The 25,038-nt window shown below is 40.5% G+C and overlaps 1 protein-coding gene across 7 annotated transcripts in view; it reads left to right on the plus strand.

Moving 5' to 3' along the window:
* The window catches only part of LOC140718277 (protein PRRC2A-like), a 132,583-nt gene that overhangs the window by 27,265 nt on the left and 80,280 nt on the right, over positions 1–25,038 (plus strand). For all 7 annotated transcript variants that reach the window (XM_073031802.1, XM_073031829.1, XM_073031821.1 and 4 more), the window contains exons 2-9: positions 2,116–2,291; positions 4,683–4,860; positions 11,672–11,792; positions 14,432–14,504; positions 16,519–16,662; positions 17,445–17,683; positions 21,386–21,471; positions 24,648–24,787. In XM_073031802.1, coding sequence (XP_072887903.1) covers positions 2,177–2,291; positions 4,683–4,860; positions 11,672–11,792; positions 14,432–14,504; positions 16,519–16,662; positions 17,445–17,683; positions 21,386–21,471; positions 24,648–24,787 — 1,096 coding nt within the window. In that variant the 5' untranslated portion in view covers positions 2,116–2,176. The remainder of the gene's footprint in view (positions 1–2,115; positions 2,292–4,682; positions 4,861–11,671; positions 11,793–14,431; positions 14,505–16,518; positions 16,663–17,444; positions 17,684–21,385; positions 21,472–24,647; positions 24,788–25,038) is intronic.

Below are 25,038 nucleotides of genomic sequence, written 5' to 3' on the forward strand. Positions count from 1 at the left end.
CAAGTTGTTTTGGTTGGTATATGCAGTAAGATAAGAATTGAATCAAAAATCCAAGTTATAATTTTTGTAACTCAGTTTTCTATGAAAATCATGGTTTAATTATTATTTTAGCTGTTTGTGAGTGGCAGCAAATGCCCAATTATTGATTTGGGGAAGAAGGAGGAAAGGTGTTATTTTTATAATTGTCTGGACCTTTCATTGTTTTCCAATGTATTGACTCGTTATACTTTGGTTTCACTAAATTTACAACTTCCTCACTGTCCCTGCCCAAATTGCCAAAGCCACCTACACCAGGCAGTTGTAGAACATAGAAATTTACAGCAATTACAGGCCCTTCGGCCCACAATGTTGTGCCGACCACATAACCTACTCCAAAGGCTGCCTAGAATTTCCCTAGTGGATAGCTCTCTATTTTTTTAAGCTCCATGTACCTATCTAAAAGTCTCTTAAAAAGACCCTATTGTATCTGATTCCACCGTTGTCGCCGGTAGTACATTCCATGCACCACCACTGGGAAAAGCTTACCCCTGACGTGGTAAGTTTAAACGATGTGTACATTTTGGACAGGGAGGACAGGTGGTTTGAAAGAGGGGGTTAAAGAAGCTACGTTTGTCAAACTGGAAAACCCATCCCTGAACAGAGTAGGTGTAGTCCAACACCACCTTAACAGTTAAATTGCACTTTTAGACAGAAACATAATGTAAAGATATACTCGTGTATATGAAGTATGTAAGTATTCTATTCAATTCCATACAATTCTTTGCAATGCAGTAGCTAAAAAGTGAGATAAGAGAAAAATTAAACTTACCATTCCCCACCCCAGAAAATGTTCAGCATTTAGTTGCCTTCAAGCGGTGTAATTACAGAATGTATCATCGGGTGTAATTCAGTATATACTGTAGGTTGGTGTTTGGAGCAGAAGATAGTGTTATAAATAATATATTAAGTGGTGTGCTGCAGAGATTTTGTCCTAAGTGACTAGGATGGAAATGTATGGGGACAGATCAAGATGAAGATGAAATTTGGGAGTTTGTGAAAAGAAATAGGAACACAAATCTGAAACTTGGAGAATGAGATTTACCTACACTTTTCTGGTTAATTCACTTTTCAATATCAAATGCTAACAGGACATGTGCAGTAAATGGCAGGGATTTCAGGAGTGCTGAAGTATATCATTGGAATGAAAGTTCATAAATCCCTAAAAATGGTGACACGGGTGGATAAAGTAGTGAAGTGATTTGGTATGCTTGTCTCCATAGGCTAAGCAGTTGATATGAGTTGCAGCGGTACAAAACATTGGTCAGGTTGTACTTGGAGGATTTTGCACAGTTCTGCTCATCATACTAAAGGAAGGATGGGTTAGCATTAGAAAGGGTGCAGAGAAGGTTCACCAGGATGTTGCCTGGAATGGAGAGATTAAGTTTCTCACTGGAATGCAAGAAGCTGAGGGTGATCTTCCAGAAATTTATAAAATTAATTGTGTTATGGTAGGTAGTCTCATTCTCGAGGTGAGGGCATTGGTTAAGATGAGAGGGGAGAAAGGTCATCTGAGGGGCCAAGTTGTTCTACACAATGTATTAATATGAAATGGGCTAGCAGAGGAAGTGGTAAGAAGGTGCACTTACTACAATTAAAGGGCACTTGGATAAGAAAGGAGCAGAAGTATTTGGGTGTAAAAGGGCATCGTTGTCAACATGAGTTGGACAAAAGAGCCCAGCTGTGTTGTATAGATCAAACTTTTTCTTCTCTTTATACTTTTCCTCCTGATTTGCACAAATAACCTGACAAGATTTCCAGTACATCCTTTAAACCAGGGGTTCCTGACCTTTTCATGTCATTGACTAATACCATTAACCAGAGGGTCTGAGGAACCCCTGCTTTAAACAGAATTGGGAGTTTTGAGATTGGTCTCCGAATTGGTACCTAGGGTGGATAATGTTCAAAATTATTTAAGTCAAGTAAATGAGCATGGCCATTGAATTTAGCCAAGGGCCTTTGTAATACGTACAGCTCCATTTCACATTCACTTTAAACTATGCTGACAATATATTTGAATGAAAATTTCTAGTTCGTCTTTAAGCAACATATCTGAATATTATCTCCCCTGTTCTTTAGAAGGAGGCACGTTTTAAGGGGTGCCTAAAGGAACCACCGTACTCAATGACCTTCCAGCGAGATGTCAGATCGTTTGGGGCAAACTGCAAAGGGAAAGGATGGAAAAACCAAGTACTCGTCACTCAACCTTTTTGATACTTACAAAGGAAAGTCCTTAGAAACTCAGAAACCTACAGGTAATCAGAGAGAGACATTACTGTGTGATTGTTAATGAAACCTGCAAGAACTTGTTTTGCCAGTCTTCGTTTATTATTGAAACCTGCAGTCAGATAAATCATTCATCTAGTTAACCACTAGACTTGTTTCAATGTGCTTTAAGAGAAAAAACACTTCTCTCCTCTGGTTGTGAAACAAAGTGAAGTGTGCATCAGCAAAGCCGGGTTCTGGTCCTGTGCACCTTCACTTCTGTGGCAAGAGATTACTTGACTGATTTTCTTCTCTAGTTTCTGTCCCTCCCTCCTATGGCTTGGGTACGTGCTGGTTTTTGTCCTTCGTGTTAAATAACCCAATAAGAGCTTGCATTAAAAGCACGTAATGATGTAACTATAGCAATGCAGCATCACGCTTTTCATCCTGACTTGCAGTGCCATCTGTGTGGCATTTCGTTTCCCCCAAGTGCTTAGCTTTCTTCTCACAAATGTTCAGAATGATGGTTAAATTGTTTACTGTAATTTGTGGGATCTGGAGGGACGTTCATGGAAATGAGGTTTGTGTGGGATGTGATTGCTGGTCTGTGTGGGTGACGGGGCCTGTTTCCATACTCCTCTACGTACCAAAAACCTGCCAGAGCACATTTTTTTTAAAAACTTGACACTGAGCTGCATATGAAGATATTTATGTAGAGATAGGTTTTGCAGAGATGCTTTAAAATTTAGAGGGAAATGTACAGCACAATGAATTTAGTCTATCTAGCAACTTTGATAATCAAAGAAACCCATCTGGCTTCTTTTGAGTCCAAATGATATCTAATATTAGGCTGTTCCAGATTCTTTCCCCTGTCATGTCATCCCCAGTTTGTTCCTCTTGTTGCTGCTTGTTGCAAATGCATTGCTTTGGGCTATTACTAACCTCAAGAAGCATGGGGAATATTTCCTCAGAATGGAAACTTGTAAGAAGAATTTCCACAGTTCAAAGTGTTTTAGAATCCTCTCCCTCTCTGCTAGAATAGTAGACTATCTGAGCCCAGTGACACTAGGTAAGCAAATGAGTGTATAAATAATAGCTTAAATACAGCTGCTGTGCATGCACTGTATGCACAAGTTTTACTAACTTGTAAGTGGTAATATTTTATGTGCTGTGTGATAGTAGGGAGAGGTTGGTCACACTGGATCTTATATTCATTTGAGAAGAAGGGTGACTTCATAGAAGTTTATAAAAGCATGTGTAGTCTTGATGAGGTGGACAGTGAAGATCTCCTCTAGGTTGGAGAGTCTAAAACCAAAGGGCACACATGCTTGAGATTTAAGAGACCTGAAAAGTAGCTGCTTTACACAGGGGATAAGTGGAATGAGCTGCTGGAGGAAATGTCAGTGGGTACAATTGCAACATTTAAGTTGCATTTGTACAGTACATAGAGGGGAGGGGCTTGGAGGATTGTAGACTGAATATAGGCAACTGACTAGCAGGGTAGGATACCCTGGTCATCATGGACTGAAGGGCCTGACCCTATGCTGTATTATTGACTCTATTTAAACTTCATTCTCCCTCCCAACACAGTTCTGCCACATCATTCTGAGTGATTAATAGCATTCAGAGTATCAAAAGTACTGTAACTACTTTTAAAATCTGAGCCATGTGCTGCTGTGTTGAAATTGGACAATGCCCTGATAGGAATAGACACACAAAAAAACTGCTTCATCTGGTAGACCCACTTTATATTGCCAAATAATGTGATCATTTTGTGGTTATATTTTGGCTGTGCAGCGGTGTCCTCATAGTTAAAAAAAATTTCATCTGCTAATGTGTTATGTAGTTGTCTTCCTTTGGCACTTTCAGAACCTGTCAATTCAGTGTAGATGGGTACACAATTTCCCTTCTAGTAAAGTGCTTCAGAATGAGTTGCCCTTTTCCCTTTTATCAGGTTTTAAGAATTCCACTAGTGTGGCATTAAACAACCTTGTTATGAAATCATATAGGAGACGTGATTTGGATGAAATGTGAAAATCCTAGTGTTTTTAACATTCCTTCTCAAGCACTGAGCAACTGAGTTGCTAGTCCTATTGGAGCTGGGGTTAGTAGAATCAAAAGCAGGTCACTGTCACTCTGACTTTGTACACAAGGCAGTATAGCTGTGTACTGGATTTTCGAGGGATTGTGGGTTGTATTTAATGCCAATCAATACATTTCACCATTGTTTATACTCCCATTGTTTGATTGTGTCCGTTATTAACCCATAACCTGAGGGTCCCATATGGCTGACTCAAACTTGCTCTATTAACTAGCATAAGTTGGCTTTTGTAAAGCTCTGAATCACTCAGATTAAGTAATTTTAGGACGTCTCTTTCCACTACAGTATTTTCTTAGCAAGGCAGCTAACTTGATTGCTCATGGGTTTTTGTTTTTGACAGTCACTGCACGTCATGGATTGCAGAGTCTCGGTAAAGTTGCCGCAGCTCGGCGCATGCCACCCCCTGCAAACCTGCCAAGCTTAAAAGCAGAAAATAAAGGCAATGACCCTAATATTTCTTTAGTACCAAAAGACGGAACAGGATGGGCAAGCAAGCAAGAATCACAAGACCAAAAGAGGTAAGCACTTTTACTGGGGTTTTGTGAATGGGTTTACCTGGGTAACTTTCCATATTGTTGGGTAGATGCCAGTACTATAACTAATAGAAAGGCTTGGGTAGCGATGCTGCTGGTTTTAGAGAGCAGGTCGTCGGTATTCAAGCTAGGATGTCATCTGGTTCCATATCCTTTATTGGATCCAATGCTTCCAGTTGTTTTCTGATGTCATATGAAGTGCATCAAATGGCCGGAGACTAAGCAGATCTTGCAAGAAAGTGTCATAATTTTAGTGCATGTTTTGAGTGTTTTTGCCATTTCCTCAGTCTTCATTCTTTCTTCCTCCATTTTGAAGAAGGGCAAATTAATGGAACCTATTCCTCTTGTTAACGATCTAACTGATGACCACAAATCATAATTGTGATAAGTTTACAAAGCTTCAATCTGTTCTGTTTGTTGTAAGATCATTTAGCTCAATCTATTGCATGCTATTTTTATTGCTTACATTGAAGAAGTCACATTGCTTCACCTCACTGAAATTTGAGAAGTCCAAGGAGTGAGAAAAAAATAGGCCTGATCATGCCTCTGATCATGCTGCTCCCTCACTCAGATACTGTCTTTTTTTTAACCTTGTTCACCTTCTGCTTCTGTCACATCTGATTTATTTTCTCACTTGTAAACACTGGTTTTGCAAAGTGTATCTGTTGTCACGAGTGTCTCTGATTTGTATCATCAACATATACAAATTAAAAGTCAAGCCAATGAGTTTACATAATACATCAGTATATTTGAGTTGGATTTAGTCTTTGTGCTCTGCTTCCAAGAGTTCCTTGTAGTCTGATCCAGCTTGAGTTTCTTGTCAGTTCTAGTTTTGTTTTAAACTCCTTGATAAAATCCAGATTGATGGTAAATTGAGTTTAGGTCTGTAAATGACACACTAAGGACTTACTCAATTTCTTCATCAACATCTCTGAAAAGCTGAGCTCCTGGATAAGGGAGAGGGCCTGGGAGAAGCCCTGCTGCAGTAGGGAAAACATGTCATCATTCTGGATGGATGAGCTAAGCTGGATCACATGGCCTTCACATCTTTCAGAAATCACTTGCTTACTTGCACATTCTTCTTTGCTTTTGTAATCCTTTGGTTTATGTGTTCTCTTCTTTACTACTTTTAACAAAGTTATTTATTTAGTTTGGTTGCTTTTATTAAAGTAGCAAGCTAGGCAGTTTTGCCTTTGCTTGTTGCAAAACTTTTTAATCTTCATTCTTGGCTTGTGCCCAGAGGCTTTGTACTTGGTTTATTATCACATATACTGAGATGGTGGAAAAATTGTTTTGCACGCAATCTATACAGATCGTTTCAAAGTGTAAGTACATCAGGGTAGTACAAAGGCAACATCAATAATAAGATGGAATATGGTGTACAGTGCAGGGGTCCACTCAACAGTCGTATAACAGTTTTATAGAAACTGTCCTTTAACCTAGTGGTGCATATCTCGAAATTTTTATCTTCTGCCCAACTGAAAGGGGGATCAGAGAAAGATTGGAATGTGGGGTTCTGACAGCAGGTTCAAATCGTGCTTCAGATCTTGTGGCGCCACCCACAGCCCAATCTGCTAATTAAATTCGCTGATGGTACTACATTGATTGGCCAAGTCTCAAATAATATCGAGGCAGCCTACAGAGAAGAAGTCAACAGCCTGATACAATGATGTCAAGAAAACAACCTCTCCCTCACTGTCAGAAAAACAAAGGAGCTGTTTATAGGCTACAAGAGGAATGGATACAGGCTAACCCCTATTAACATCAATGGATCTGGGGTTGAGAGAGTGAACAGCTTTAAGTTCTTTGGCATCCACATTACTGAGGATCTCACGTGGTTTGTACATACTGGCTGTGTGGTGAAAAAAACATAACAGCACCTCTTTCACCTTAGACGGTTGAAGATGTTTGGTATGGGTCCCCAAATCCTATGGACTTTCTACAGGGGCACAATTGAGAGCATCGTGACTGGCTGCATCACTCCCTGGTATGGGAACTGTACCTCCCTCAGTCGTAGGATTCTGCAGAGAGTGGTGTGGACGCCCAACATATCTGTAGATGTGAACTCCCCACCTTTCAGGACATTTACAGCGACAGGTGCATAAGAAGGGCCCGAAGGATCATTGAGGACCTGAGTCACCCCACCCACAACTGTTCAGCTGCTACCACCCGGGAAACAGTACCGCAGCATAAAATCCAGGACCAGCAGGCTTGGGAACAGCTTCTTCCACCAGGCCATCTCAGACTGTTTAATTCAAGCTGATAGAATTGTATTTCTGTTATATTGACAACTCTGTTGTCATGCTGTTTATTACAAATTACTATAAATTGCACATTGAAACAGGTGCAGCAGAGATTTTTACTTGTGTATGTGAAGTATCTACTGGACAAACCAGCCTCCCCTCGATTGGCTCTGTCTACATATCTGGCTGCCTTTGGAAGGCCATTGACATAATCAAGGACCCATCCCAGTCCAGTCACTGTCGTCTTGTCTCTGCTGTTGGGTAGAACATTCATAAGCCTGAGAGAATGAGCCATCAGACTTGCACCATTCCCATCCACTGCCATCAGACTCTTGAATGGACCTCTTATCAGAGGATGAGCTGTTGTTCTAATCTACATTATTCTGGCCCTTGCCTACATTAGTCTACATGAACTCTCTCTGAAATACAGACTATATTGGCATTCTTTTTTTCATACCTCCATGTAATTGCATATGGTATTATCTGGTTGGCATGCAAAACAAGTCTTTCCATGTATCTTGGTACATGTACTGTCAAAACTTAAGCATAAAGAACTGCTATTGATAGTCTATTGTTCTATGAGGGAGGGAGTCCTTGCTTTTCTTTGAATGATTAGGCTGAAGTCTGATCCAGATGGAGGACACCAAATCAACACTTTAAAATAGTATCAATGGATATTTGTGGATATTTCCATATCTGTGTTGGAAGTTTAAATGTCTTCTACAATTCAGTAAGTTCTTTGGCTATAAGGAGCTTTTGAACTGTCTAAAAGAACATGAAAGATCATGTAGAGCTTTGGGGCTTTTGTCTGTTTCAACCATTTCCTTTTGCTAAAGCCCTTACTGGACTTCTTAGAACTCGGTCTCAGGATAAGTGGGTAGGGGGGAATTTTAAGGATCACAAGTGCAGCTGTAACTTTCTTCGCACAAGTTATTTTGTCATCATGATCCAGCAGATAAAAATTCAGGTTCATTTCCGCTCTTCTGGAACTGTATTTTGTAGTTCAGGACTAAGTGCTGAAGTAGCCGTTGCCATGTTCCATTTTTTAAAAAAAATTAGTTATTAATTATCCTCAATTTGCTGGGTGAAAAATGTTGGTTGCTATTTGAAGAAAAGGTGAACTTCAAAGCCTTGTTTTACATCAACTGTGCTTCCCAGTTAATAGGGAGAACATAGTCTTCGTTCAAAAAAAACCCATCTTTGTTCAGGGCTTTTTATGCAAGCCCTCCTGAAGTTGAAGTTTTATTGTGGGATCTTGTACTGTGCAAAACATCTAGCTTTTCTGTGTGACCTACCTGTGTATAGAATGATGGAAATGTATTATTTTTAAAAAACATCATTCCAGTCTCTCTCTTTATAGCAGACATGAAATTCCAGTGGCTGTATTGAGTATTACATGCTTTAATTTCATTAAGTTCTATGTTTACCCTGTTTTTTTTCCTGGTAGAGGGTGAGAAGATTTGTTGCAAGTTGTGATTACAGTAGAGTTAAGTAGTCTGAAGTCTAATAACAATATTAGACCATAGACATTGGAGCAGAATTAGGCTATTCAGCTCAAGTCTGCTCAGTTTCATCATGGCTGATCCCAGATCCCTATCCACCTGCCTTCTCACCATATTTCCTTGATACCCTGACCAATCAGGAACCTATCAACTTCTGCTTTGAATATACCCATGGACTTAGTTTCCACTGCAGTCTGTGGCAGAGCATACCACAGATTCACCACTCTGGCTAAAACAATTCTTCCTTACTTCTGTTCTAAAAGGTCTCTCCTCAAGTTTGGGACTGTGCGCTCTAGTTCTAGGTGCCCCCATCAGAGGGAGCATCCTCTCCACATCCACTGTATCTAATCCTTTCAACATTCAGTATGTTTCAATGAGATTTCCCCCTCCCCCCAGAGTTCTTCAAAATTCCAGTGAGTACAGGCCCAAAGCTGCCAAATGCTCCTCATGGTAACCCCTTCATTCCTGGAATTATCCTTGTGAACCTCCTTTGGACTCTCTTCAATGACTACATCCTATCGGAGATAAGGGGCCCAAAATTGTTGACAGTACTCCAAGTGCAGCCTGACTCTTGCGTATAAAGCCTTAACATTAGCTCCTTGTTTTTATATTCTATTTCTCTTGGATTTTGTGTGCTCATTTTTAAGTAAAACAAAAAAAAGTAGATAATGGTACAAGTACATGAATGGTAGTGCACACCATTTGATTTAAAAGTGATTAGTCATCACTAGCTGAGCAACACAATTTATTTTGCCCACATGGTCTGCAAAGCTGATATTGCTTGGAGGTTGAATTGCTGTTATGACCCAGAAATAAAACTGCAGTTGTGTGCCCGGTAGTTCAGACTTATCAATTCAGAGGCTTAATTTCTGGCTTGTTTTGCATATTTCAATTATTTGTGTCGATACAATGAATAATGACAAAATAGCAGAATAAAACTTGAAATTTATTTGTTTTTTTTCTATCGAAGTTGCTTTATTGGTTGTGTCTTTCAATGGTGATGTGAAGGTTGGTCACCCTTCAGTTTAACTGCTGCCCTAAATTTGGTATCCAAATACAAATACTTTATTGTCACCTGTTACGTATTCAGGCAACAATAAATATATGTGAGTTAGGCAAGGGTTTTTATAACAAATAACAGTTTATTAAACACTGAAAACAAACCCCCCAAAAGTAAACAAGCACTAACGTAACCGGAAAACAGCTGCTGTGCGGCAGCTTAAACAGTTCTTAAAGCGATGCAGTTCAAACAGTTCTTTAAAGTGGTATTGCCAAAAGTTCAAAATGCTCAGTCCATTTAAAAGGAGAGACTTTTTAAGGCGATTTAAATTCTCTTCCACGTCGTTTTCCTTCGATCCCCGGCGTCGAACTCTTCCCACGAAGAATTTTATGAAACGTAACGGTTTAAAGGCACTGACCTTTCCTTTATCACACTGTCCTCAATCTTCTGCTATCCCGCGGAGATTAACACGAGAACAGTCAACGAATTCCTTTCGAATAAGGATCAAACAAGGTTGAACCTGTTCCACCGTCGAAATTCGATTCTCCTCGATCTTTAACTCCCGAACTCTTATCTTCACTCTCCACTAGCAGTATTGTAAAGAAACTGCTGGCAATGACCTTTTAAACTTTAGGCATTAGATAAAACTTCATTTTTCAACTAAACTACGTCATAACATTAAATCACGCAGTGGCATGAAGTCAACATGGCAAATCCAGCCACGAACTGCCCCTCCCCACAGGGTGGGGTCTTCCTTTTATACCCTGTAAAAAAAAAAAACACAAACAAAAAAAAAACACCTGTCACATGATCTCTACTAGCAGGAAAATGACGTCACTCCACCATCACAAGACCATTACCTCAAGTCCAGTATAACTTCAACCTCATTCACGTGACAAGGGTACCACTGTCATGTGTCTTGAGCACGTAACACACCAAACAATTGATACTAGAGCATACAGTCATCACAATGATATTTGTTTCTGCGCTTCGCGCTCCCTGAAGTACAAATCAAAGTAAATATAATAAAAATTTAAATTGTATATCATAATTAGAAAATAGAAAAGGGAAAGTACGGTAGTGCAAGTCAGGTCCGAATATTTGGAAGGTACGGCCTAGATCTGGGTCAGGATCTGTTCAGCAGTCTTATCACAACTGGAAAGAAGCTGTTCCCAAATTTGGCCGTACGTATCTTCATGCTCATGAACCTTCTCCCTGAGGGAGGTGGGACAAAAAGTGTGTTGGCTGGGTTGTACTTATCCTTGATTATCCTGGCAGCACTGCTCCGACAGCGTGTGGTGTAAAGTGAGTCCAAGGATGGAAGATTGGTTTGTGTGATGTGCTGGGCTGTGTTCACGATCTTCTGCAGCTTCTTCCGGTCTTGGACAGGACAACTTCCATACCAGGTTGTGATGCACCCTAGAAGAATGCTTTCTACAGTGCACCTATAAAAATTAGTGAGGGTTTTAGGGGACAGGCCAAATTTCTTCAGCTTTCTCAAGAAGTAAAGGCACTGGTGGGCCTTCTTGGCAGTGGACTGTGCTTGGTTAGACCAAGTCAGGTCATTTGTGATGAACTTAAAGCTTTTGACCTGTTCCACCTGCGCACCACCCATGTAGATGGGGTCATGCGGTCCGCTACTCCTTCTGAAGTCAACAACCAATTCCTTCGTTTTGCTGACGTTGAGGGATAGGTTATTGTCTTCGCACCATGTCCAGTACCTGCTTCCTCCTCCCTGCCTACTCAATGTTGAGAATGAGTCTCTGCAGATTGAATTTATTCAGGAGGCACTCCCTCCTTCAATTCTCCTTGAGGCTTTTATATTTCTGAGATTACCAAAGCCTTGTTGCAAATGAGCTTGTCCTTTTTTCCTCTTTTTGCGTTAAACTTGGTAACGTGGGTCTTCCCTCTCACAATTTAAAAAAAACGTGTCTTTCTCCACCCCTCCCGTTATCTTTTATTTAACCTTTCTCAAATGTTCATTAGGATTTGTATTTGGTAAAATCTGTACTGTGTATTTCAGCCTTGTCTCTCCCTTTTGTTGTTTTCAGTACCGATGCATCGACATCTCAGCAGCCGGAATCGCAGCTGCCGCCGGCTTCACAGACGTCTGGCTCCAATCAGTCGAAACGTTCAGCAGCAGCAACAGCAGTGGTAGCAACTCCACAGGAGGTATGACTCGGCATGACTAGTAAGGAAATTCAGTCTGTTTGGAGCTGACGCTCACCTATATTTCATCTTGCTGAGTTTCTCCAGCATTTTGTGTACTCTGCTTAAATGCTTTTTTTTAACCAATTAACTTGAGAGCTGTGTGTGTGTGTAATACACACGTATCAGTACTAGGACAAAGAGTGGCACTGCAAGTAGTGGTAAGCGTAAAACATTATAGTGCCAGCTGTAATATCAGTCAGTTCCCAACACTGTTTATAAGGAGATGGTGCAAACTCCTTTGGGTTTCCTCTCCCATTCTGGAGACGTGGTTCGGGTTAGTAAATTGTGAGCTGCCTCGGCACATCTCGGACTGTGGTTGTGGATGCAAAGTATTACATTGTATGTTTCAATGTACATGTGACAAATCCAATTTCTGGTCTTGATGTTTGGTACTGGAGAAATGTTGCATCATTTGGTAGTGCTTGAGATGTAAGGTGGGTAAGCTCCTTAATCTGTCCTCATCATTTCAGTGATTCCATACCAAAGAAACAGCAGTAGATCTGTCCTTTTGAGATGTTGCAGATGTAAGATTATTATACATTGCCACAAGAGGTATGGCAGATGCTGAAAATCTAGAACAATACACAATATGCTAGAGGAGCTCAGCAGATCAGACAGCATCTATTGAAATGAATAAGCAGTTGATGTTTTGGGCCAAGAACCAAAAGGGGGAAGAAGTTAGAATCTGACTGATTATGATTCTGATTGAAGTCTGATTCTGACTTCTTCCCCCTTCCTGATGAAGGGTCTCAGCCCAAAATGTCTACTGTTTATTCCCATCCACAGATGCTGCTTAACCTGCTGAGCTCCTCCAGTACACATGTGTGTGTTTTATAAAATATTGCATTCTCTCTCATTCTAAGATATTATCTTCACCCTTTTTGTCCTTTTAAAGCTAAGGTGCACAGGAATTGCTTTTTGGAGGAGGTTGGCAAATCTTTGGAATTTTCAACCTAGGAGGGATGTGGAGGCTAGATTATTGGAGGTACTTGAAGTGGGTAAGGTTTGAAAAATGGGAGGTGCTTTGGTGCACTGTCAAGAATTGAAGCCAAGGGCAGGTTGGTCATTGTTATGTTAAATTGCAGGATATTTCTGAGGGCTAGGTTTACTCCTATTTTTCTGAGTGTCTCAATAGGGAAAAAATAGACCCCAGTTGCTTAGTGAAATGTAAGATCCTTGTACTTGAAGAATTAATAGACGTTGAGAATTGAAAATTTTCATCAAGCAGTGTAGTGCAACATGTTATCCTATTAGCACATAGCTGCAGTTACCCAGGTTCCATCCTGGCCTTGGGTCCTACCTGTGTGGAATTTGTGTGTTTACCCTGTGACCAAATGGATTTCCCCTTGCTACACCAATTTCAACACACATCCCCCCCCCCCCCCAAATTGGTAAGTTAATTGGCACTAGAATTCTCACCCCACCCCACCCCAGTTCTGAGGGTCAGATAGAATTGAAGGGCCTGTGAGAGCAAGTAGCAAGGATGTAATGCTGTGGCTTTATAAGGCATTGGTCAGACCACATTTAGAGTATTGTGAGCAGTTTTGTGCCCTTTATGAAAGGATGTTCTGTCATTGCAACAGGTCCAGAGGAGGTTTGCAACAATAATCCTGGGAACGAAAGGGTTAACATTTGAGGAGCTTTTGATGGCTCTGGGCCTATACTGCTGGAGTTCAGAAGAATGGGTTGGGGGCGGGTGGGGGGGGGGGGGGGGGGGGAATCTCATTGAAACCTACCAAACATTGAAAGGACTAGATAGAGTGGAACTGGAAGGATATTTTCAGTCGTGGAAGAGTCTAAGACTAGAGGATGTAGCCTCAGAATAGAAGGATGTCTCTTTAGAACCAATGAGGAAATTCTTTATCCAGAGGGTAGTGAATCTGTGGAATTCATTGCCACAGATGCCTGTGGGAGCCAGGTCGTTGGATATATTTAAAGGTTCTTGATTAGTAGGAGCGTCAAAGGTTACAGGGAGAAGGCAGGACAATTGTGTTGTGAGGGAGAAAGAAAATAAATCAGCCATGATGGCATGGTGGAGTAGACTCGAAGAAGCAGAATTAGGCCATTTTGTCCAATGTCTTTTGGTCTTTAGAACCAAGGAATATAAGTGAGCAAATGGGATTTATCTGAGAGCTTATTTAAACCTAGTGTTTTTAAACACAAGATAAAAGTAAAATGAGATCTGAAGGGGATTTCTTCAGTAAGTAGAAATCAAATGTTGAATAACAGAATTATTAGGAGAGGAAGAACTGTTTACATAGTAAGTTGTATTGAAAAAGGAGGAGGAGAATCATAACACCAAAGGACAAGTGATATTAATTGGATAGCTGATCTTTGAGCAGACATGAAAGTTAAAGATACTTTTGTCATACAAGTTTCTCGAAATGTAAGAATTCCTGATGATCTATATCCCTCTCTTCAACACTTTCCAACTGTTGCTACTTAACCTACGCAGCTGTTGCTGCAACCTTTGAGCCTCGAGCCACAATGTCAGCTTGGAGTTATTGAAAGTACCTGCAAAGCTTGAGAAAATGTATTATTAAAAAGTCAGGGCTGAGCAGTGAAGTAAACAACACTATCTTTTCCCTTGCTAATTATAGACCACCCCTTCAGCACAAAGCGGAACAAAATCCTGGGCACAGGCGAGTGTTACACATGGTGCACAAGGCGATGGTGAGTCTTACTGGTTGTAAGCCAAGCACTTCATAACTGCATAGTGGCATGTACTTATGTTTGCCTTTAGTAATTTTTGCTGTGTTCAATATTTTATTCTAATGAGCTTTAAAGATTGTACTCTGCAAGGCTATCATCAGTTTGACATTTAATTCGATAACATTGCTATAATCAAAATCGTGCCCTCACCATTGCTGTCTTGAGAGCTGCAGTTAACACCTGCTAAATACTGTGGTTACAGGAGGATAGAGCTGGGATGTTGGGCAATGTGCCTTTCTTCCCAAGACTTTAGCAGGTTCTCTGGGTACCAACAGGAGGGAATAGTCCCCACTTTTTGGAGAAGTGCTGCTGCAACAATGTTCAAAAGTTAGCTACCATCTAAGGCAGTGTAGCCATTCACCATACAACTACGTACTTTTTCCAGTACTGATGCCCTGTTGTTGACAAATGTACCATCTGCAACCTTCACTATAGTTACTTGATTCAGATACACTAGTGTCCAAACCCGTCACCCTACCAAAGGAGAATGAAGGGTGCATGGTAACCCCAACAGTTTGTAACTTTTTACAAAGTTGCACACCAACCTTTCAAGAAAACATCAAACATTCTCCTTCCCCACATTGAACTTATTTATTCAGATAAACAGTTGTTACCACCAGGGCAGTTCAGATGGAGAATGAATATTGACATTCTCAGCAATGCCTACATCCCAATTTCCAAATTAAAACTTTCTGAATTTGTACCAGTAGAGTAAGCATCCTGAATTGTCCTTTTTAGAGGTAGGAGGACATTTGTTGCCTATACTTGGCATGAAAAGAGAAATATATTGTAATTTGCAATTTAGGATGACAAAATTGAAGGCCAAAACTCTGGTATCAGTGCATAAGCCAAATGGTTCTATTACACATTCATGCAATTTTCTTGGCTAATTTTAAACAAGGTAGGAAGATAAGTACAGATCTTCCTGATATATAAGAGGCAAGGCCAATGATCAAAGCAAATTTTAAAGTGGAAATATTGTTTAGCTCAATCTCTGCATCTGAATATTTCGCAAGCTAGAAATGGTCACTCTGAAGTTATCTGTTTGCCAATATTATGATGTCATAATATTGCTACCTGATTGGCTGGTTTTTTACTATAGTGGCTATGTTGGCTGGTGTGCAGGTGGGTATTATTTTTAATTTTAAAAAAAAGTTGCCACATTCAACTCTGTCTAGATCAATTGGGATTTCTTACAAAGATGTACAATATTGAAGGCTTGATTTTTGTTTAACTTTAACAAAAATCTGACCTGAAGTTTGAACCTCAGCCCACACTGAGATTTGTATCTCCATAATAAATTTAAGTTTATCTGATTATTTAATTCAGTTAATAAAACACAGGTACCAATATTGCCAGGATTTAATCTTCTGCTGAGAGTTTGAACTTTTTTCTTTGTCTCAGCTGCCAGTTAGTTGGAATTTAGAGCTGATGTTTGCAGACTTGTGTCCACACATCTTCTGCCCCTTCCTACAGGTTTTATGCAGTACAAGGTTAGTTGCAATCATAATCTAGTTGGCATTCCACTGAAAGCTGAGCTGTGCCGCATTGTTTGAGATGCTGATTTTAGGCTTTCCCTATTCTGCTTGAAGGATAGGGAATTCTCCTGCTGTCCTGAGTAATGTTCCCTTAAACATTCAAGCATCACTTTTGCCCTTTGTAAGAAAATAACGAGTGATAAACAATATATCTGGTATATCTTTTAAATACAAAATGCAATGGTTCGATGAGGGTTTTAATTATCCAACTGCTTTATGAAGTTAAAGAAATGGAAGTAATTGATGTTTCCATCACAATGTGTAGACCACTGAGTAAACAACAGTTGAATAATTGTTTGTGAAATAATACTTTTTCTGGAAGTGCTGCTTTGAGTGCTTCCAGTTTAAATAGGGCTCTGAAAGTGTGTGCTCAAAGTGGGCCTCTGTTTAGGCTCCGCTGGAATGTTTTTTAAATAGAAAATGACATTTGTGCTCAGGTGGAAAGGGATCAAACCAACAGTCGCCATTCTCTCGCGAGGAATTTCCAACCCTGCAAGCGGCTGGAGATCAGGACAAAGTTGGCAGAGAAAGGGACATTGCAGATCAGTCGTATGGGCCCGGACCAAGCCTCCGCCCTCAAAGTAAGTCTCTGAATTTTGTGAATTTGTTTTTGTTATTTTGTTTGAGATTTTGTGTGATAGCGACAGGAAAACCTAAATCCTGTTGCTTGTTGCTTGTCTTTAGAGGTTATTTGGAATGGATGGCCGTGATCAGGACGTGGAACCGTTATAACATTTTTTTTTGTTGTTGAGCTACAAAAATTGTGATATTTGGGATGGCAACCAAAAGCACCAGAAATCTTTCGGGTAGCATTTAGTCATATGTGATGCTTGAAGAGAAGTCTTGGCAAGCAATTCAGTGCAAAGACAAACACAGTTGGGTTTTGATCTAAAGTCTACACTTCACAGAGCTCACTGGTGGTCCTTTTGGGGGAAGAGCTTCGCATAAATATGGTGGAAATTCAGAACCCATTCGGAAGCTTTTGGTAGGATTAATAGCTTCAGCATCAAAATAGCAAAACTTCATTAGACTTTTGGTATTTTAATACTATAAAGGGCTTAGGGCCCCAGATTTGTTAACAGATATAAAGCACAATAGACTGATAAAGTAATACATTAAAAATGCTGCAGGAACACAGCAGGTCAGACATCATCTATGAAAAGGAATGAACAGTCAATGTTTCAGGCAGGGACTGTTCATTGGGACTTGTAAATAGTTTGAATCTCTGGACAAGTAAGACTAGGATTACAGGTACTGCTGCAGGTACAATGCAGTTTTGTATATGGACTTGCACTTGAAACAATCTGTTGTGTTTAAATTCTGTAAGTTGTTTTAACATTTTCACTTTTCTACTTCCTCTTAGATGTGACCAGCTGGAGGGAGGGTGGTGGGCGGAACTTGGGTGCTCCGGGTGTCTCTTTGATCGAGGGGGAAACCAAAGAGCTAAGCCCAGAAGAAGCAGCAAGCTGTATAGCATCCTCAGCCGACCAGAAGGTGCCCCTGAGGATGGCCGAACAACCACCTAGATCAGGGAGCGGTGTGCCACAGCAGGCAGTTCCCCAGCCATACCCTCCACCATACAGGGGGATGATGCCAGCTTTTGTAAGTAATCAAGATCTTGGAGAAAACATCCTGGTTACTGTTAATGCAGATTATCTAGTTGATTTAATAACACTTAATATTTGATTATACATTAATAAAATGCATTGTTTATTAAATGTTCCATGTGCAAATTTCTTAAACCCAGGTGACCTTGGTGGATAGAGTAAACACGAAGAAATCTGCAGATGCTAGAAATTCAAACAACAACACACACAAAATGCTGGTGGAACACAGCAGGCCAGGCAGCATCTATAGGGAGAAGCGCTGTCGACATTTCGGGTTGAGACCCTTCGTCCTGATGAAGGGTCTGGGCCCGAAACGTCGACAGCACTTCTCCCTATAGATGCTGCCTGGCCTGCTGTGTTCCACCAGCATTTTGTGTGTGTTGTTGGTGGATAGAGTGTATGGTTTGACAAATAGGCTGATCTCTAGCTCCATCACTGGGTGTGCAGTTAGCATCTAGACCACTAATCTGACTGCGGTGCTCTTGGTATCACAAGATTAAAACAAGGATGGAAGAATCCATACTGCCATCCAGTGACACCTGAAAGGAGCTCTGAAGTCCGGTTGATGTCTTGCTAATACTTTCTCCAGTTAAATTTGAAGAAAGTTGATTTGAATGAAGGGCTGATGGGTATTTGGCTTCGTGAAGTATTCCACAAAAACCTTGAAAAATGGAGATGAAATGGGAAAAAGTCACACTGGTTATTATAAGAACAGTTATAGAAATTGAAGAATCTGTTGTTTTACAAGGATTTGTCCAATTTTCAAAGAGTTTGTCATGTTGTAAAAGATACATAAGTGTTATTTGGGCTTACTGACTGGTTGCAGATCTATCCCACAGATCTTCATGGATGCCCTGCTGAACAAAGGCATCAATTTTTTTGGTTTGAAGGTGAATAGTGTCTGATAATTCCTACTGTAGCATGCCCAGTGGTTAATTCTTGATAAAACAGCACTGTTTAACTGCCTGAAGCTTTTCGTATTTAATGATAAAGATGCTGAATGAAAGAATTGCCCCTCAACTCATAACATTAAGATGGCTATAGATAAGGGTATTATGTGGACCTTATGAGAGTATGGAAGTGGAGCAGGGCAAATTACAAGAGCATTAGGCAGGATCAAGGGAGAGTTAATTGGGCATGGCTATTTCTGGGCATCTGGCATGTGGAAGGTTTTAACACCCTCCAAATGCACAGAGTACAGGGCAGTTATGTTCTAGTAAGAAGGAAGGACCAGGATGGCAAGGTAAGGGAACCTTGGATGTTGGGAGAGGTAATGAATTTAGTAAGAAGAAGACTGTGTAAAGCCTAGAGTCAAATGGAGCCTTTGAAGGTTATAAACAAGCCTGAAAAGAACACAAGGGAATTAGGAAAGCCAAAAGGGGCCATGAAAAGTCCTTGGCAAATAGGATTAAAGAGCAGTCCAAGTCTTTCTGTACATCAGAAACAACTGGATAACTGGGGGGGGGGGGGGGGGCATAGGACCACTCAAAGATAACCAGTGGGGGGGGGCACATTTGCTTAAATGTGGACGATGTGACTAAGGTCCTAAATAAGTACTTTATCAATATTTACCAAGGAGAAAGATGTGGAGGATAGGGAGATCAGTCCTGAATCTATGATAGTTTGGGCATTTCGAGGTGAGCAGGTAGTGTTGGTTCTCTAAGAGCATTGATGTGGATAAGTCCCCAGGACCTAATGGGATATATCTCAGGTTATTGAGATAGGGAGGCAAGAGAAAAGATTGACCAATATCTTGTGTCCTCCATCTATCGGTGAAGTCCCGGAGATATGGTGAGTAGCTAATGTTCTTCCATTATTTAGGAAGGGAACCAGGGATAATCCTGGAAACTTTAGACCAGTAAGTCTCATGTTGTGGGGAAGTTACTGGAGAAGATTCTTGGGGGTAAGATTTGACCATTGGGAAGGCCATGGCTTTGTGTGGAGCAAGTCTTAAAACTTGATTGAGTTCTTTTGATAGAAATACTTTAGGGGAGATTTAATATTTGGTTTATAAGATTGAGAAGCATAAATAGCATAGAAAGACAGCATCTTTTTCCCCAGGGTTGAAATGTCTAATACCATTACTATCGATACTATCGATGCAATGCTCCTCAGACAGGATGAAGAGGTCAATACTCCCCAATGCCATTAGGCTTTACAATTCTACCGCCAGGACTTAAGAACTTTTTAAAGCTATTATTAATGCTTTTTGAGATGGTGATTTAGATGCATATCATATTTTTTTTACTGAGTTAAGTATTGTATGTAATTAGTTTTGCTACAAGTGTATGGGACATTGGAAAAAAGTTGAATTTCCCCATGGGGATGAATAAAGTATCTATCTATCTATCTATCTACCAAAGGGCATACGTTTAAAGTAAGGTGGGGTAATTTCAAAGGAGGTGCAAGGGGCAATTTTTTTTTAAAACTGAGTGGTGGTACCTGGAATGTGCTGTTTGGTGGTAGAGGCAGAAAAGTTACTCTTAAGAGATGTTTAGATAGCAACATGAATGTGAGGAAAATCAAAGGATGTGAAAAATGTGTAGGTAAAAGAAATCAGTTTAGTTAGCTATGTAGTTATTTAATTGGTTTGGGATAACATTGTGGGCTGAAAGGCCTGTTCTTTTGCTGTACTGTTCTGTGCTCTGTTATGTTCTGTTACCCTGAGCTGTTTAACAGCTTTGGTGATTTTTAAAGTGTTGGTCAGTTCTGGAACATTTCCAGTACAAAATCAGATGTTGTTGGCAGGGTTACCCTGCCAGAGTTGCCAGGAAATCCATGAAGGGGCAGCTGTTGTATTAAATTCTAACATTAGCCTTCCTGTTGAAGGCTTGGAACCAAACTTGTCTTTTAATTGAAGCACTCTGGTGAAGGGGTAAAGGCCAAGCCAGCAACCTGTAAAAGAATATCAGGCAGGTAAAGCAAGAATGTAAAACCTAGAGTAGGAGAAAGAAAAGTTGCACAATTCTCAGTTTTGAATAGAACGGGTGCAGTAGATTTTGAGGTTTGAAATGCCATATTCATAAGTAATTAGCTATTGCCAAGGCTCTGTCACTTGTTGACTGTTCTGTGTGTGAGCCTCAGTCAACAAAGCTGCCAGTACAGCTGGAGGTCAGCTTCGTTCTGAAAATCCAGTGTTCCATTTCATACGTGATAGTCACATTTTAAGTAAAATAAAATGAAAACAAGTTCTATAAGCCCTAGGTGACGACTCTTCAGCTTTGAGCCACACAGTACATGTTAGTTTAATTCAGTTCATAGTAGTGTGACCTGAACACCCAAATGATGCCTGTTTCAACCTAGCTCTGGAAATGGCATTGCTTTGCCATTGCAGTCAATTCTGATATAGTTGCCTTATGAAAACTATTGTATGGTTGGAGTTTCAAAGAGCAGAAGGCTCAGATTTTGCTAACACATTCCTGTGTAAATCAATACCAGCAAAAGTAAATTAACTGGTGGATAAAATTGCTATTGTTTACTCACATATCAGTAATTCAGTTTTAAATTATCTCTATCTGATGCAATTTGGAATGTCTGAAACATGACTAGACTGTACAAAAACAAATTATTTTCTTTTGAAGTACTGCCAAGTTAATGGCTACATTTTATCTAGCTTGAGGGCTTTTGTATTTTAAAGAATCTGGTAATTCAACCCCTTCTGATTCATGTCTGTTCTTTGTATTTCTATTCTCTTTAGATGTATGCTCCATATTGTGGTTTACCGTTTCCAGCACCTTATGGACCACAGGGATCTTACAGATACCCATCACCCGATGCCAGCAAGTAAGTTTTCTCTGGACTATCTGACTATAGTAAACACGAGATTCTGCTGACGCTGAAAATTCGAAGCAGCACACAAAATACTGGAGGAACTCTGCAGGTCAAGCAGGATCTATGGAGTTTCTCCTCCACAGGTGCCACCTGACATGAGTTCTCCAGTGTTTTGTGCGGATAATGCTGGTGTTAAATTTCATTGTTTTTATGGACTGCGTCAGCATTGTTCCAGTGGTAGCTTTCTTGCATCTGTTCTAGAAAATTAGTTTCAATCACCAGTTAGAGATATCAGCAATTAGCCATGACGAACTTTACAACTGAGGTGCTGCATTGTATCAAAAACTTTATAAGCCATGGTGTTACGCTCCCTCACAAATGTATCACAATTTGAACAATATGGGAATTTTTCCAGTCTCAAAATAAAATGGTCATCTGATCTTACTACTGTTTTTGTTTCAGTCTTCTGTTTATGCATCAAATTTCAGTTATAAGTCCCAAAGTTCCAGTTACACCATAGTTGTACAGAACAGAAACAGGCTCTTTGGCCCGAATGTACTGAAAAATGTCTTCATTAATATTCTGATATTAGATGTCTATTACATGTACATAAGATACAGTGTTAAATTTGTAGAATCCATTTTTGGGGCTGGGGGGAGCAATTGGAATTTATATCTTTGCAAATTGGTAGGACCTTTTTTTTTAAAAAGAAGTCAGTAAGAATAGTTGAAAAGGCAAATATCTGCAATTCAAATAAAATGACAACACAAAACAACAGTAATCTAGTTAAGCAACACACACAAAATATTGGTGGAACGCAGCAGGCCAGGGAGGGAGAAGCACTATCGACGTTTCAGGCCGAGACCCTTCGTCAGGACTAACTGAAAGGAAAGATAGTAAGAGATTTGCAAGTAGGAGGGGGAGGGGGAATGCAAAATGATGGGAGAAGACCGGAGGGGGTGGGGTGAAGCTGAGAGCTGGAAAGGTAATTGGCAAAAGGGATACAGAGCTGGAGAAGGGTAAGGATCATGGGACGGGAGGCCTAGGGAGAAAGAAAGGGGGAGGGGAGCACCAGAGGGAGATGGAGAACAGGCAGAAAGAGAGAGGGGAAAAAAAGAGGGGGGGGGAAGCTAAATATATCAGGGATGGGTTAAGAAGGGGAGGAGGGGCATTAACAGAAGTTAGAGAAGTCAGTGTTCATGAACGGCATGAGCATTGACTTCTCTAACTTCCGTTAATGCCCCTCCTCCCCGTCTTACCCCAGCCCTGATGTATTTAGTTTTTTTCTTTTTTCTCTCTGCCCATCACTCTGCCTGTTCTCCATCTCCCTTGGTGCTCCCCTCCCCTTTCTTTCTCCCTAGGCCTCCCGTCCCATGATCCTTTCCCTTCTCCAGCTCTGTATCCCTTTTGCCAATCACCTTTCCAGCTCTCAGCTTCACCCCACCCCCTCCAGTCTTCTCCCATCATTTCGCATTTCCCCCTTCTCCTCCCCCTCCTACTTTGAAATCTCTTACTATCTTTCCTTTCAGTTAGTCCTGACGAAGGGTCTCGGCCTGAAACGTCGACAGCGCTTCTCCTTATAGATGCTGCCTGGCCTGCTGTGTTCCACCAGCATTTTGTGTGTGTTGTTTGAATTTCCAGCATCTGCAGATTTCTTCGTGTTTGCTTTAGTAATCTATTTAAAATTGCCAGAGGGCTTTTTTAAAAATATAAATCTTATCTGCCCTTCAGAAATCTGGGCATAAATGAGTGAAGTGCTGACAGTCTTTTTTTTGCAGTGCTGTATAGAATGGGTGTAACAAGATAGTATTCCAACATTGATTTCGTACTGAGTTGTCAGTATTGCCGCCTTCTCGGTACCTCTCATTTCTGTTTCCACGTATACTGCTTTAGCCTGAGTTTTCCACAATAAAGTTGGCAATATTGAATTTCTCCCACTATTAATCTGTACTGTCTGATTCTGCATCCTCCTTCGAGCCCAGCATTAAGCTGAGCTTCTGAGGTATCACTGAGAAATCTTTCCACTGACTCTGTATCAGAGTCTGATGCTAGTTTGATGACTTAATTTCAGTGGAGAGGACTGGGTATGTGGGAGAGAAGCGCTATTCAGGTCACTTGCATATTCAATTGAGTTAACTACTGTTTTAAAAAAAAATTAAACAAATGAAGGGGTTTTACTTTTCAAATGGAACAGTCAGACTCAACCTTGAATGTTCATTGCAGGTGATCCACTTATGAGACCCAAGTTTACTGGGGAGGCAACTGTATGAAAATTTCAGATTATACTTTTTCCATGATCTTGGAGTGGAGTTCATTTGGCTGAGGGATTTGTAATGCAGAAATGCTTAGTCATACACTGGTGGTCAGGCTTCGTGCAAGTGTTGTGGGTAAACTCTTAATTGCTTGTGTGACTGGTCTTCTAAATGAGCTAGACAACTCCTGACTACATGTTGTGGTTGAGCCACTTCAATCCCAGGTTCAGTTTCTTTCATCTTTACCCTAGGTCATTTATAGTACAGCTGACAGGTTGGGGCAGGCGCTCATCTTCACCAACTGACTAGTTTGTATGTAAATTTGAGAACAAGAAATGAGAGCAGATCATATGACCTTAACCCTACTGGACTATTCAGTAAGGTCCTGGCTGCTGCCTTGCATCTTCCTGAGAAATCCAATAGCTGATTTCCCCTATAGTCCATCTGCCTTAACCATGAATGTTCCCAGTGGCTGGTATCTACAGTTACTCCAAACTAGAAAATTTCAAAAAATTTACATGTTTTGGAGAATTGGGTGTTCTTCATCTCAGCCTTAAAGGGGAACTTCTTACATTCCTGATTGAAGATTCTCAGCCAAGGGAAATGTAATATCTGTCCTGTCAATTCTACTCAGATGTTGTATTTTGATAAGATTTTTCATACTTTTAAATAAATGCAAGTGAGTTTATAAAGGTCTTGGTTTTTGATGTACTTGCAACAGAATAGCCTGACATTAACCTCACTTTTTCCCCCAGATATGAATCTTGATTGATAGATACTTAGTTGAGAAAATTGGCAATTTATGGTAAATGTTTGGTATTTGCGAGCAAGCAAAATAAAGGGAGAAAACAAAGGTACAAGCTGAATCCTGAAAGCATCGTGTTTATCTCGTGGTGGTCTTGCCAAAAAAAATGCTCCATCTGCTCTTCTGCACAGGTTTCCTCGTGTTCCTGCTCCTCGATTGCCTCAGCATCCAACACGGATGTCCGAAGCAGTGAAACGACCCTCCATCCTCAAACAGGACGACTTGAAAGAGTTTGATGAGCTTGAAAATGAGACTGATGATGGATGGGCAGGTAACACTCTGAACGACTGAAAAGAAATCCACAGTTACTACCTTCTGCAGGATATCTTGGTCTCCCCTGCTAGTCGCATATTAAGATCATTGTCCTGGTTGTGACACACATTTATCCAGCTTATTATTGAGAATTGATGTCAAGCATAATCTGCTAAAGTCCTTCAAATAAATTAAAAAGATATGCCATTTTCAAACTGCTTCTACTGGGTATTTTAATGCTCTTTTACTTCCCTCTTGACCTCAACCAAA

The sequence above is a fragment of the Hemitrygon akajei genome, chromosome 2, assembly GCF_048418815.1.
Source record: "Hemitrygon akajei chromosome 2, sHemAka1.3, whole genome shotgun sequence".
In the NCBI taxonomy this organism is placed as follows: Eukaryota; Metazoa; Chordata; class Chondrichthyes; order Myliobatiformes; family Dasyatidae; genus Hemitrygon; species Hemitrygon akajei.